Source organism: Ochotona princeps, chromosome 13 (genome assembly GCF_030435755.1).
Source record: "Ochotona princeps isolate mOchPri1 chromosome 13, mOchPri1.hap1, whole genome shotgun sequence".
NCBI lineage: Eukaryota > Metazoa > Chordata > Mammalia > Lagomorpha > Ochotonidae > Ochotona > Ochotona princeps.
In genome coordinates this window covers 63,069,251-63,081,886 of record NC_080844.1, presented here as the reverse complement: position 1 = coordinate 63,081,886, position 12,636 = coordinate 63,069,251, and the positions used below count along the sequence as shown (strand labels likewise).

General features: G+C 50.0%; 1 protein-coding gene across 1 annotated transcript; it reads right to left on the bottom strand.

The window, feature by feature from the left end:
* Window positions 1-2,866: 2,866 nt before the first annotated feature.
* On the bottom strand, window positions 2,867-12,237 carry PSTK (phosphoseryl-tRNA kinase). Its single transcript, XM_004580192.3, has 6 exons — window positions 11,996-12,237; window positions 11,245-11,536; window positions 10,822-11,020; window positions 8,583-8,658; window positions 8,171-8,264; window positions 2,867-3,066 (listed from the first exon to the last, which is right to left on the bottom strand). The coding sequence occupies exons 1-6, from the start codon at window positions 12,194-12,196 to the stop codon at window positions 2,867-2,869; spliced, it is 1,062 nt and encodes a 353-aa protein (XP_004580249.3). The 5' UTR covers window positions 12,197-12,237.
* Window positions 12,238-12,636: the final 399 nt, after the last annotated feature.

Below are 12,636 nucleotides of genomic sequence, written 5' to 3'. Positions count from 1 at the left end.
ACTGAAATACTTTTGGGTTCACATTAAGCGAAGCTGAGTCACTAGTTTCAGGTGATGCTAGTGAAGCTATCTCAGTGTCGTAGAAACTTTTTTTTACAAGAGGAAATATGAAATATTGACATGAAAGTTCTACAAGGAAGTTACACTCCAGACTTTAAAAAACGAAAATGATGTTTCTTCAGTTTCTGGTTTAAGCACATGGGAGTCATTATTACTTATTTTGAACGCTTCCAACTTCTTTTTAAAACCACAGGCAGCGCTAGACGCCTTTTTCCCTCTTTCATTTAATCCTTCATTCTGACAGACGATGTTCAGTCAGTCAGTAACACTAGTGAGAATCTGTTATATTCTGTTTCTTTGATGACCAAAGAGGTACAGTCACCGTCTTATTAGAATACAATCCTTCCTAGGGGAAAAAACAAACTATACAAGTTTCCTTTTTCTGCTTTCTATACATTTATTGTATAATTTCCAAGAAAAGGTAGGTATAGAAACGCAACAGAAAAGGTGACGGAGAAGCAGCATTTACATAAATAATGACATGGATTCTGATGTCTGCCTCACAGTTGGCCATTTCAAATGTTTTGTGTGAATCCAAACTGTAATTCTTCTTTGCAGTTGTACCACTCTTCATGTACAGTAATAGCACTGTATGGAAACTGTGATGAAATTGTCGCCTTAGTAGGAAAGGATAAAAACTTGTGGTAATAGATATAAACTACATTTAAACATGGTGTTTATAAAGACTTATTAAATCTAGAGGAACTCATTTTGAAGAGGTTATTGTTTTTATATTGTATGATAACTAGCTTACTTTTGAGAGTTGGTCAAACAATAAAATAGATTGCTAACTTGGTTTCTTGTACTTTGCAAAAACCCTAGTTTAAATTTGATTCATATCTTGAAAATATGAATTGGCCTCTTGAGAATTTCCCAGTTAATAAGCATTTTTTAACCAAAAAGGGACCTCGCTACTACAGGAAATCAGAAGGACATATTGGTGATATGTGCCCATAAACCCCAAGTGCCAAGGTCATGGATCCTTTACCCTCCCTCCCGTGCTAGGAAGCCATGGATATGCGCTCTGTCTGCATCCTCACGGGTCAGGAGCAGCTCCAGGGACTCTCCACATGGACTCCTCCTCGGCCCGGCCCGGAATCCGAGCTGGTCCACCTGGCTTCAAATCGCTGGCAGCTCTGACCACTTCTAGTGCAACAATCTCCACATGTATCACTGGCTCTGGTATTTGCCAGATTGCCACAAAGAAACAAGCTGTCATTTGGAAGCTTTTGCAGATTTATTTTATTATATTCAAAGAAAAGCAATACTGCAAAATAGAAAAAAAAAATCATTAAGCAAAGAGAACTCTGGGTGAACCAACATGTCGATTGGGGCAGTGACAAAGCGTTGTTTTTGAACAACTAAAGGTGGTTGGTTTAGCATCTTAACTTAGACATGGGAGGTTTTTATCATTGCAAGCTAGAATGTAGTCTTCTAATTTGCCCATTACTGAAGAGAGCACAGTTAATATTCCAAAGGTGTCAATTCTGAAAAGCTATAATTATAAATGCACTAAAACTTTTGAAGCAAATCTACCTTAAACTTTTTTGAAGATTTAGGGTTGTATTTAAATCTCCCTTTAGTTAAATTCTGTATTTGGAAAGATGTCAGTATCTTCCCTTACATATTGAATGTTTCTCATTTTATTGTTAATTGAATATTTTATAGAAATGAGTTGCTGGGAGAAATTTAACATGCACTATTTATAGTACTTTGCCATTAAAAGGCAATGTTGTGAAACTAAACTTATTTTTGTTCAGTGAACATAAGTTTAGATTTTTAAAGTTGGTAGATAATTTATCTCCACTGATATTTTTTTAAGAAACTGTGAAGAGATTAACAGGGCATAATTTTATTTCAGATTTTACTAATGTATGTAGCTATAACTTCTTGAGATTAAAGTAAAGGCAAGACTTTTACTTTGAAAAAATTTCCATTGAGTTTCTAGTGCTATTTTATTTTAGAAATAAGTGTTTTACCATTGGTCTGCAGAGTTGCTTGACAAAGGGAATATTACTAAAAAGAATTTGAAACATAAGTGTCATTTTAAGTTCTATGAAAATATTTATCAAATGGATGTGGTTTTAGGATTCCCTGTGAACGCCTTGCCCTTTGTCTAAGAGGAGGGATGCTTCCTAGAACACATGTGTGTTAATAAGAACTTCGAAGTAAATAACGTATTTTGTATGCAAAAACAAATAAGTTGCATTATTGTTAAATACACTATATTTAGGGATTCCAGAAAGCAGTTTAATGCTAAGATAACTGTATCTAGTGTGTAGTTCATCTTGGGAATGAGCTTTGCTTTTGTAATATATGAATAAAAAAATAACACTTTCTAATGACCTCAATTTTCCTTTTTTTGAAATTAGGATCAAATTTGCTTTTATTAATCTTCTGATAGATAAAATGCTAATAAAGATTTTATAGTGTGCTGGCTTGGATGTGCAGATTGCCTTATCCATACAGAGCTGTACTATAAGCAAAAGCCCAGAGTGGCCCTGTGTGTCGGCAGCTGGCCGCTCCTGGCTCAGGTTCCTCTCGGGTGGCTCTGTCCTCCCAGGCCGCTCAGAGCGGTCTGCGCCGCAGGGAGGAGCCCTGCTCCCAGGCTTCGTCAGCCACGGGACAGCCGACAAAGGACTTCTGTAGGACAGATGGGCATTTCCAAGTGGGCTGCTTTTTCTTTAAAGAATGTTTTGTGGCGGTTGACATGATTAGTCTACAAAATATCGAGTATATAAAATTGTTACTAACCAGTGTGCAAAATCTTACCAAAACCAGACATTTAATTGAAAATTCAGAAGATTTAATGTGACTTTGACAAATACTTCTGTACAATGTTTTCTTTCTCATGATGAAAATCAGAAATGATGTCCGATACACCAGTGGTTTGTTGGAAGTGTAGATGTTTTTTGTTTCCTTGTCGTAGGTCTTCCAGAAACTCTGCTTTGAGCTTGTTAAGTTCTTCTGCCAAAAGCTTCATGCTGGAAGGAGGAACTTGCTCGTCTGAAATGAAACCATACATTTAAATTATCTGTGCATATTAAATCAGTCCAGAAAGAATGGAATTGATAACATCAGACAAACCGAATTCTGTGACTAACAGTTGAGTTGGCATACGATATACATAAAAGGTCGTGTGAGTGAGTCATGGAGTGACAATTTGAAGGATTTAACTTGCACTGAAATATGTGAGCAAGAGCCACAATGGCTGGATTACTCTCTTACTGAAAGCAGAAACAGAAAATGACGATTTGATTTTGAAACTGATCAATACCTAGAGCATATTACATTGGATGTAGTGAATGATTCAAAGTTCTATATCTGCTCTATTTAACAGAGCAGCCATTGGCCATAGGCCATACAACCAACCCATCTAAATTGTACAGTTCTTTAGTGTATTCACAAATGTGTGTTCTGTCAGTTTTAGAGTATTTTTTTAAAGATTTATTTTATTTCAAAGTTACATACACAGAGAGGAGGAGAGACAGAGAGGAAGATCTTCCATCCGATGATTCACTCCCCAAGTGAGTGCAACAGCCGGTGCTGTGCCAGTCCGGAGCCAGGAGCCAAGAACTTCCTCCAGGTCTCCCACACGAGTGCAGGGTCCCAAGGCTTTGAGCCGTCCTTGACTGCTTTCCCAGGCCACAAGTAGGGAGCTGGAAGGGAAGTGGAGCTGCCGGGATTAGAACCAGCGCCCATATGGGATCCCGGCGCATTCAAGGCAAAGACTTAGCTGCTAGGCCACTGCGCCGGGCCCAGTTTTAGAGTATTTTTTATCATCTCCAAAACTAACCCTTCATGCATCACCTTCCTCCTGGTCCTCTGTCCCCACCACTGACCCCCAAGCGCCTGTCATCTCTAGTCCCGGCTCTGGTGGACACCTCACATGGCAGAGATGAGGTCTTCTGTGACTGGCCTCTGGCATCACATTTTCTCAGTTTTCCACGCAGCAGCACGTAACATGTCACTTTAGGGACAGACAATACTACTTTGTATATTAGGGACACATTTTGTCTCTTTGGTTTGTAGACATTTTGCTTTTATGAAGAATGCTGCTGTAAACACTGCTGCACAAAGTTTCTGTATTAGGGTTTTTTCCATTTTTCTTGGGCCTGTGTGATTATTGGCTATTTGTGCTCCTGTGTCTTCCCTAAGGAACTGTATTGAGGTCCTTTAACCATTTTTATTTCCGAATTTATTTAATTATTTAGGAAATAGAACTCCCATTAGCTGGGTTACTCACCAAATGCCCACAGTGGGCAGGGCTGGGTCAGGCCAAAAGGGAGCTAGGCACAGAAGATTCCAGGATGCAGCCACTGGAGCCATCACCGCCGCTTCCTAAGGCCTACACTCACAGCAAGCTGATAGTGGGAACGGAGTCAGAACTCAGGAACTCCAGATGGGGTTCAGGCATCCCAAATGCTGTGTTAACAATAGGCCAAATCCCTGCCTTGTTTGCCCATATTAAAAAGGGGTTGGGACTAGTGCAATGGCTCAATTGGTTAATCTTCCACTCCAAGTGCCATATCCTATGGGCCAGAGTTCATGTCCCAGCTGCTCCAGTTCTCATCCAGCTCCCTGCTTGTGGCCTGGGAAAGCACTAGAGGATGGCCCAAAGCCTTGGAACCCTGCACCCACATTAGAGAGCCAGAGGCGGCCTTGGGACCCTGCACCCACATGGGAGACCCAGAGGTGGCCTTGGGACCCTGCACTTGTGTGGGAGACCTGGAGGAGGCTCCTGGCTCCTGACTTCAGATCGGCTCAGCTCTGGCTGTTGCCATTTGGAGAGTGAACCAGCAGATGGAAGATTTTCTGTCTCTCCTCTAAATATGCCTTTCCAATTAAAATAAGTCTTTTTAAAAGGTGGGTTGTGTTTATCACTGTTAAGAATTTTCATATGTTTTTGGAAACAAGTTCCTTTGAGACATGTTCACAAATCTTTTTTCCCGCCTGTGGGTTGTATTTTTACCCTTGATGGCAGGGAGGAACTCCATGTTTAGTTTTATATAACACAGACCTGGAATCTTGCCCTGTCCCCTAAAGTGTGGACTTTTTAAATGAATCAGAAACGAATCCAGAAGCTTTGGCATAACTCTTCCTTTCCTCCCGTCATTTTATAGGCAGAATGGAAAAATGTCAAGTACCTTACAAGAATCTAACTTCTTGTTAATCCTTGCCCTTTCTCTTCCAGTCCTGTTTTTCAAACTAGGTTGCAACCCATTAGTGAGTAGCCATCAGTGTTCTCTGCGACACACAGAGCAGCAGCATAGCGTTCACTAAGCACGTGACGTGTCTCACGAAACTTGAGTTTGTGCTCTGGGTTATAAACAACTGCAATATAAAACCAACTAAGGGATCATGATTACAAATCAAGTTTGAGGGGCCTGCATCGTGGCACAGCCCATAATGCTGCTACCTGAGATGCTGGCACCATATGTGGGCACTGGTTCCTGTCTTGATCGCTCCACTTTTTTTTTTAAAGCAGGAACTTCTTCTTTTTTTTTTTTTTCAATGATTTATTCATTTTATTAAGGCCAGATATACAGAGAGGAGGAGAGACAGAGAGGAAGATCTTCCATCCGATGTTTCACTCCCCAAGTGCGCCGCAACGGGCCGGTACGTGCCAATCCGATGCCGGGACCAGGAACCTCTTCCGGGTCTCCCACGCGGGTGCAGGGTCCCAAAGCTTTGGGCCGTCCTCGACTGCTTTCCCAGGCCACAAGCAGGGAGCTGGAAGGGAAGTGGAGCTGCCGGGATTAGAACCGGCGCCCATATGGGATCCCGGGGCTTTCAAGGCGAGGACTTTAGCCGCTAGGCCACGCCGCCGGGCCCCGATCGCTCCACTTCTGATGCAGCTCGCTGCTAACGGGCTGGGAAAAGCAGTCTAACAGGGGTCAAGGTTTGGGCTGCTGCCGCCCATGTGGGAGAAGCAGATGAATGGGCTCTGGCCTGTTCCTGGCCATAGCTGGAGAGGAAGAGTCCCTCCCACTGTCTCCTCTGCCTTTCAAAGTAAACAAATAAATCTTTAAAAAAATGTCAGAAACACAATTTTAGTAGCACATAATTGCTGTTCCAATGGCTTGAGCTCCTTGCTGTTTTTTCCCCTCAGGTTTATTGGCAAGCCAGAGTTACAGAGAAAGGAAGAGACAGATGTTCCGTTGGCAGTTTCACTCCCCAAATGACTGCAACAGCTGAGGCTGGGCTAGACCAAAGCCAGGCCTGGAACTCCATCTGTGGGTGCAGGGACCCAAAGACTTCAGCCATTTTGGCCCATCAACAGGGAGCTGGATCAGAGGCGGAACAATGGGGCAGGAAGTAGAACACACCGGGATGGCTGTGCTGCGGGCAGCTGTTAACCCACTGTGCCACGTACCAGCCCTGCCTAAGCTTTTGTAAGGGTAGAAATGGGATGATGTGGGAGGCAGTGAAGGAAAACAGACTAGAATCAGACTTCACCCTGAATGCCAGGCTGCCCAGACACGCGGCAGCCGTCCTGCCTCTGTCAAGCTCCCTGTTTGTAAAGCTACACCTTCCAAGTGGACACTGTGTAAATCATTTAGCACATAAAGCAAGAACTAAAGAAATGCTAGCAGCGGCATTTTTTATACAGCAGAGTTCAAGGTTCAAAACCTATAGGAATTATAAAACTAGTCACAACACATCTCACCTGGTGTGTGCGTTCCACGCACACCGTCGACCTCGTGCAAACGCTGCTAACCTCACTCGTGCCCTTCCTTCTCGCCTTGTGCTTCCGGGCCACCACACACAGCTTCCCCTCTGCGCTCCTGCACTGGCCCGTCCCCTCCCTGCAGCAATCCTGCTCATAACCTTCACTTCACACCTTTGTCCAAAGGTCGCCAGGATGCCTTCCTGATCGTGTTTCTGAAATAAGTCCAGGGGCAGGACTGGGATGTAGTGGGCTAATCCTCTGCCTGTGGTGCTGGCATCCCATATAGGCCCCAGGTTGAGTCTTGGCTGTTCCATTCCATTCCAGCTCCCTGCTAATGGCCTGGGAAAACAGCAGAGACTGGCCCAAGTGCTTGGGCCCTGCACCCGTGTGGGAGACCCGGACAGGGCTCCTGGCTCCCAGGTCTGAACCAGTCCTGCTCCTGCTATTGTGACTATTGGACAGTGAAGTATCTGTAACTTAAAAGTAAAAAAAAAAAAAAAAGGAAGAAAGAGAAATCCTTCCAGTACTCCATGCTGCCTTACCCAACATATATGCACAGAACACAGACACTTAGAATTCCTATTTTGTCTCCTCACGAGAAGGTTCTCTGGCCCCAGCATCTGTAATATGGGCAAGCATGGAGTAGGTACTGAGGAAACATTACTGGATAGATGAAAGGCTGAGTATCGAGTTCCAAGGGCTGGATTTTAATATTTTTATATTCTTATTTATTTAGCCAAACTGAATAAACAAAATGTAATAGGAAAGTCATGGCTGAAAGCTACAAAGGGCAGCTGTTGTGCCTTAGTGGGGTAGCCACTGCCTCCAATGCGGGCATCCCAAGTCTGAACGCTGCTCTGCTTGCTGGCTGCACCCCTTGTGATCCAGCTTGCTGCTGAGGCCTCTGCCAGGACAGCAGGTGCCAGCGCAAGGTCTCAGGTCCCTGCAGGTGCCGACCCAAGGACACTGGTCCCTGCAAGTGCTGGCCAAAGGGCTCAGGTCCCTGCAGGTGCTAACCCAAGGGCTCAGGTCCCTGCAGGTGCCGGCTCAAGGGTTCAGGTCCCTGCAGGTGCCGACCCAAGGACACTGATCCCTGCAAGTGCCGGCCAAAGGGCTCAGGTCCCTGCGGTTGCCGACCCAAGGGCTCAGGTCCCTGCAGGTGCCGGCCCAAGGGTCCTTTCGTCCCTGCCATCCCCATGAGAGACCCAGATAGAGTTGCAGGTTGTTGGCTTTGGCCTGGCCTGACCCTGGCTGTTGCAGCCATTTCAGGAGTGAACCAGTGGACAGAAATTTCTATGTCCCTCACTTTCTGTCACTCTGCCTTTCAAACAAATAAAATGGATCTTAAAATAAAAATTCCCATAAAGTACTTGTGTGCCAAAGAAAGCACCAATGAGTCAGGTCACATCAAGGACACGGCAGGAACTACTCACGCACCTTTCGCTTCCTTCATTATCTGAGAGACGACTCTCCGTAGCGTCTGGTCAGCTCTGTGAAGGATGTTGGCCGAACAAATAATCCTGTCTGCTTCCTGTGAAAGACAGATGCTGTTGGGACAGTAATGCAGTCGGGTGGCTTGGGTTTGGAGGTGACAAGCTGAGCCCACCCAGGCAGGGCATGGCGTGGGAAAGCCAGGCGCTAGCTGTGAGGGTGGCAGCTGCTGTAAGCTGCCCGGTCCTTGTCCGTTTCACGCTGCCATCACCAGCCCAGGCACACTGCCCCGAGGAGATGCAGCGGAATGCCATCAGAATGGCCCGTGACCCAGCCACTCAGGTTTCTGCAGGACAAAGCTCTTGTCGGGAAAAGCTGCCCCGTTGCATCTGCACGAAGCCTCCGCCGCACCACTGACCTTCTGCGCCACGTTTTCCTCAGCGTGTTTCACTGGATGCTCCATCGCCGTCAGCAGCAAGTCCATCACTTCCGGGCTGCAGAGAAAGTGGCATAAAAATACGCGCAGTCCTCACGAGAGACGCCTCCGTGTGTGAAGGACCTGCACTGACAGATACTAACGGGAAGCTCAGAGGAGTAAAGCTGCTCTAACCCAGCATCCTTTAAGAAAAGGAATCTTCCACTTCCAAGCCAAAGCAGAAGCCTCCACCTGGTCCCAACTCCCAGCTAATGCGCCAGGGAAGGCAGCAGACGGGCCAAGCGCTGGAGCCTCCACTCAGAGCAGACGCAGGTGGACGTCTAGGTGCCTGGCTTTGGCCTGGCCCAGCCCCGGCTACTGCAGCCATGTGGGGAGGGAATCTTTTCTCTGTAACTCTGTCCTTCAAATCAACAAATAAATCTTAAACAAAAGCAATGAGCCCAGGGCCTGAAGTGAGATAGTACTGGGTCCAAATTTCACCAACACTGACAACCGGGGTCATGTTACTTACCTACCTGGGTCTTAGTTATCCAGTCTATAAAATGGGCATCATGCGCTCTACCCTCAAAGAGTGGTTCTAACAAGGGTTAAGGCCTTCAGGTCATCATTCAGCTTCCAGCACGGGCTCCTGGCTGTCCCATGGCCCATTCACGGCCGTGCTGGGACTGCTCCGAGCGCCAGCTGACCAGGTTCTTAAAACCTCAAGCAAAACTGCAGAGGGTGGTAAGGGAAGGACCAGCTTGAGGCTCTCGCAGCAGCAGTGGAAACCTTACCCTGCTCTCGCAGGACACGGAACCACCTGTTAGACTCCAGAAGGAGCAGCGGGCAGCTGGTGTGCTTCAGGGATCATGATAAGCTAAAACCAGGAATCTCCCAGGAGCCACTTCCCACACAGCACCAGAAACGGCCAACTCAATCCAATTTGAATGTTTGGGGGTTGTTTTGTGCTTTCCTTTTCGCTTTGTTTTGAATGTTTCTTTCATTGTTTGATTCTTTTTCAAAGACTGATTTGGAGTTACAGGGGGATCATCTATCTGCTGGCAGGACTGGACCAGGATGCAGCCAGTAGCTCGGAGCTTCTCCCAGAAGATACACTGAAAATTTAACTTAATATAGTTAGTCAAGAGACAGAGAGTGCTCCCATCTGCCCACCCCTCACATGTCCACAACAGCCAGGGCGGGGCGCTCCAGCCAGGCTGTCCACGTGGGCGCAGGGACCCAGGCACTGGGCCATCTGCTGCCAGGCTGGAAGTGGGGCAGCCGTGTAAGTACTCATACAGGACGCCGGGGTGGCAGGTGGAGGTTAACCTGGCTAGGCACCATGCGGCCTCCTAGTAGGCCAGTTTTATAAAAGGAAGGGAAACTCTCTTGGGAACTAAATGTTCTGAAAGACAAGTTTTAACAACTGGCCTTTGAAAAACTGCTCTGCCCCCACGGGCAACAGGCAGGCATGTGAGGAACCGTGGGCTGTAGAACTGCAGCGCGCAGTTCGGTGCCGTGAGCCACAGAAGGCTGAGCTTAAATGCACAGGAACCAAGCGAAGGGGTGGGGCTCTGGCCTGGTGTTGAAGAGGCCAGCCCCACGGCTTCTGTTTCATGTGGGACTACGTGGGCTCAGTGCCAAGCTCCAGCTTCCCACGGACACAGCCCCTGGCAGGCGGCAGGGGGCTGAGTCCCTGTCACCCACATGGAGCACCCCACTCCCGGTGCTGACCTTGACCCAGTCTCGGCTGCTGTGGACACGTGAGGAGTGAGCAGATGGGAGCTCTGTGTGTCTCTTCAATAAATATAAGTTAAATTAGAAAAATTTAAAATACGGGTGTTCAACTGACTTAGCTGCACTTAAGAACAGCTGCAGGTAGCCAGGGGCTACAGTGAAAGTGCAGACACAGAAGAACAAATGTTTCTCCAACAACGCTTCAACTGGAGACACACTGCTCGGACTCTGGGACACAAACCATGAGGCGGAAGCCGCAGAAGCCAACAGGAGCCCCAGCGAGCCTCACAGACATGCAAGGGGCACGCAGCACTCCTGACACCGAAGGACCACGGGCTCCCCACACTGACCTCTGGAGGCCAGCCATGACAGACACCTGCTCCCAGCTCGGATGCCAGGGGCCCAGGGACCCGCCTGCCTTCCCCACCCACAGGGTGCCACCAAGCTAAGGAGAAGGTGTTCAGCAGGGTGCCCGTCCCGGGGGCAGCGAGGGATCGGCAGGTACCTTGCCTCGGGGGAACAGGCGGGACCCTGGATTGTGAGGCTGTGGCGTTCCCAAGAGTTCTTCTCAGGGTTGGGCCTTTCTATCCTGCTTGCCATCAGGCAGATGGTCTCGGCGGGCAGTGCCAGCGGTCGCAGGCCATTCCTCTGCAAGCACGTCTCGAGGGGACAGTCTAAAAAGAGCTGGCAAAAGCCCAAGGAATCTGCAAACAGTTGAAAACCACACAATCACCCACGTGATGCTTCCCAGAATAAACAGCTACGGTGCAAATGCAGACTCCATCTGCAATCCGAGTATCAGGTACCCCAAAGGAATGCGTTCCCTATAAACCTGCTAATCCAATTACACTGCCGCTGGAGAGGCCAGCGATTCTGACAACGCCAATCACTGCCTCCATGGTTTAGAGAAACGAAAAGTTGGAATTACATTTCCGAGCCACCTGGTAGACTTCGTATCTCATACTCTGATAATAGAAGTTGTCATCTAGCAGCAAGAACAACGGTCGAGAGGCCGCCGTTTTGGTTAACGGGTGGCCGGCCCGGGGCTCCGGGGCTGCGGGCTGGACGAGGTCCTGGGCGCGCAGGCAGGCTGTGAAGTCGGTCCACACTGCGGCGGTGCTGCCGGGCGGGGCGGACATCCCGCAGCCGTCGGCCACGGCCGCCAGGAAGCACTCCAGGTACTTGAGCAGCTCGTGCCGCAGCAGCTTCCATCGGGATGGCTACAAAAGAACCCCGAATCGCCATCACGCCAGGCCGCGAGGAGGAGGGTGGTCGCCAGCTCTACCCTGCCCCATCCCACACTCTGCCCTCGGAGCCCTGGGGCCGCTGGTCCCGCAAGCCTCCAAGCCGCTGTGCTCCGGTCCCCTCGGCCTGCAGGACTCCGGGGCGGCCTTCTCAGGGTCCCCCCACCAGGCCTAGTCCACTACACAGTGCACACTCGCCATCAGCCAAGCGACCCAGCCTGCGCACGCGCAGAAATGGTCCCGTCTTCACCCCACCTGAGCCAGGCCCCGCCTCCTGGGACCCGCCCCGCCTGCCCGAGGCCCCGCCCCTGCGACTCCGCCCCGGCCCCGCCCCATGTCACCAGGCCCCGCCCCCGCGCCCCCGCCCCACCTGCCCCAGGCCCCGCCTCCCCGGGCCCCGCCCCGTCTGTGCGCCAGGCCCCGCCCCGTACACACCGCTCCGTCTCCAGCCAGGATCGCGTCCGGGAGGACGTCGTCATAGGAGAGGACGCCCACGGCCCAGCCGCGCTCCCGCCGCAGCCGCTGGCCGAGGGCGCGCGCCAAGGTCGATTTGCCGGCCGCGGGCAGCCCGCAGAGGACGCAGACGCCCCGCTGCGGCCGCCCCTCGCTCCCGGCTCCCCGCGCGGCCGTCTTCATACCGGGAGGAGAGGGCGCACGGCCGCCGGCGCTGACGGCAGGACCGGCAGGCTCCGCGCACGCGCAGCCCCGGCCGCCCCGCGGCGCCGCCTGGCGGTGGCGGAGGGAACAGGACGCGGCGTGCGCGGTCGCGCCCGGGTGGGGTCGGGGCTGGCCTGAGGCGGCCCCGTCCGGCCTGGATGGCCGCGTGCAATCACCCCTCCTGCGGCACACAGTTCCGAGCAGGGCGTTTGACCGTTTTCTTCCAGAGGCCTTTGGGAAGGGACAGATGCAACAGGGTCTGTGGTGGGCCGAGAGGGAGGCGTGAAGGGCCTGGCTTCCTCGGGCGCCTCGTTTCATAGCATCCTGTCCCTGCTGTCCCTGCTGCTCCTGGACGAGGACCTCCGCCTCCCCCTTCTGCGTCTGCCACGCGGGTGCGGAGGCCCAGGCACGGGCCACCC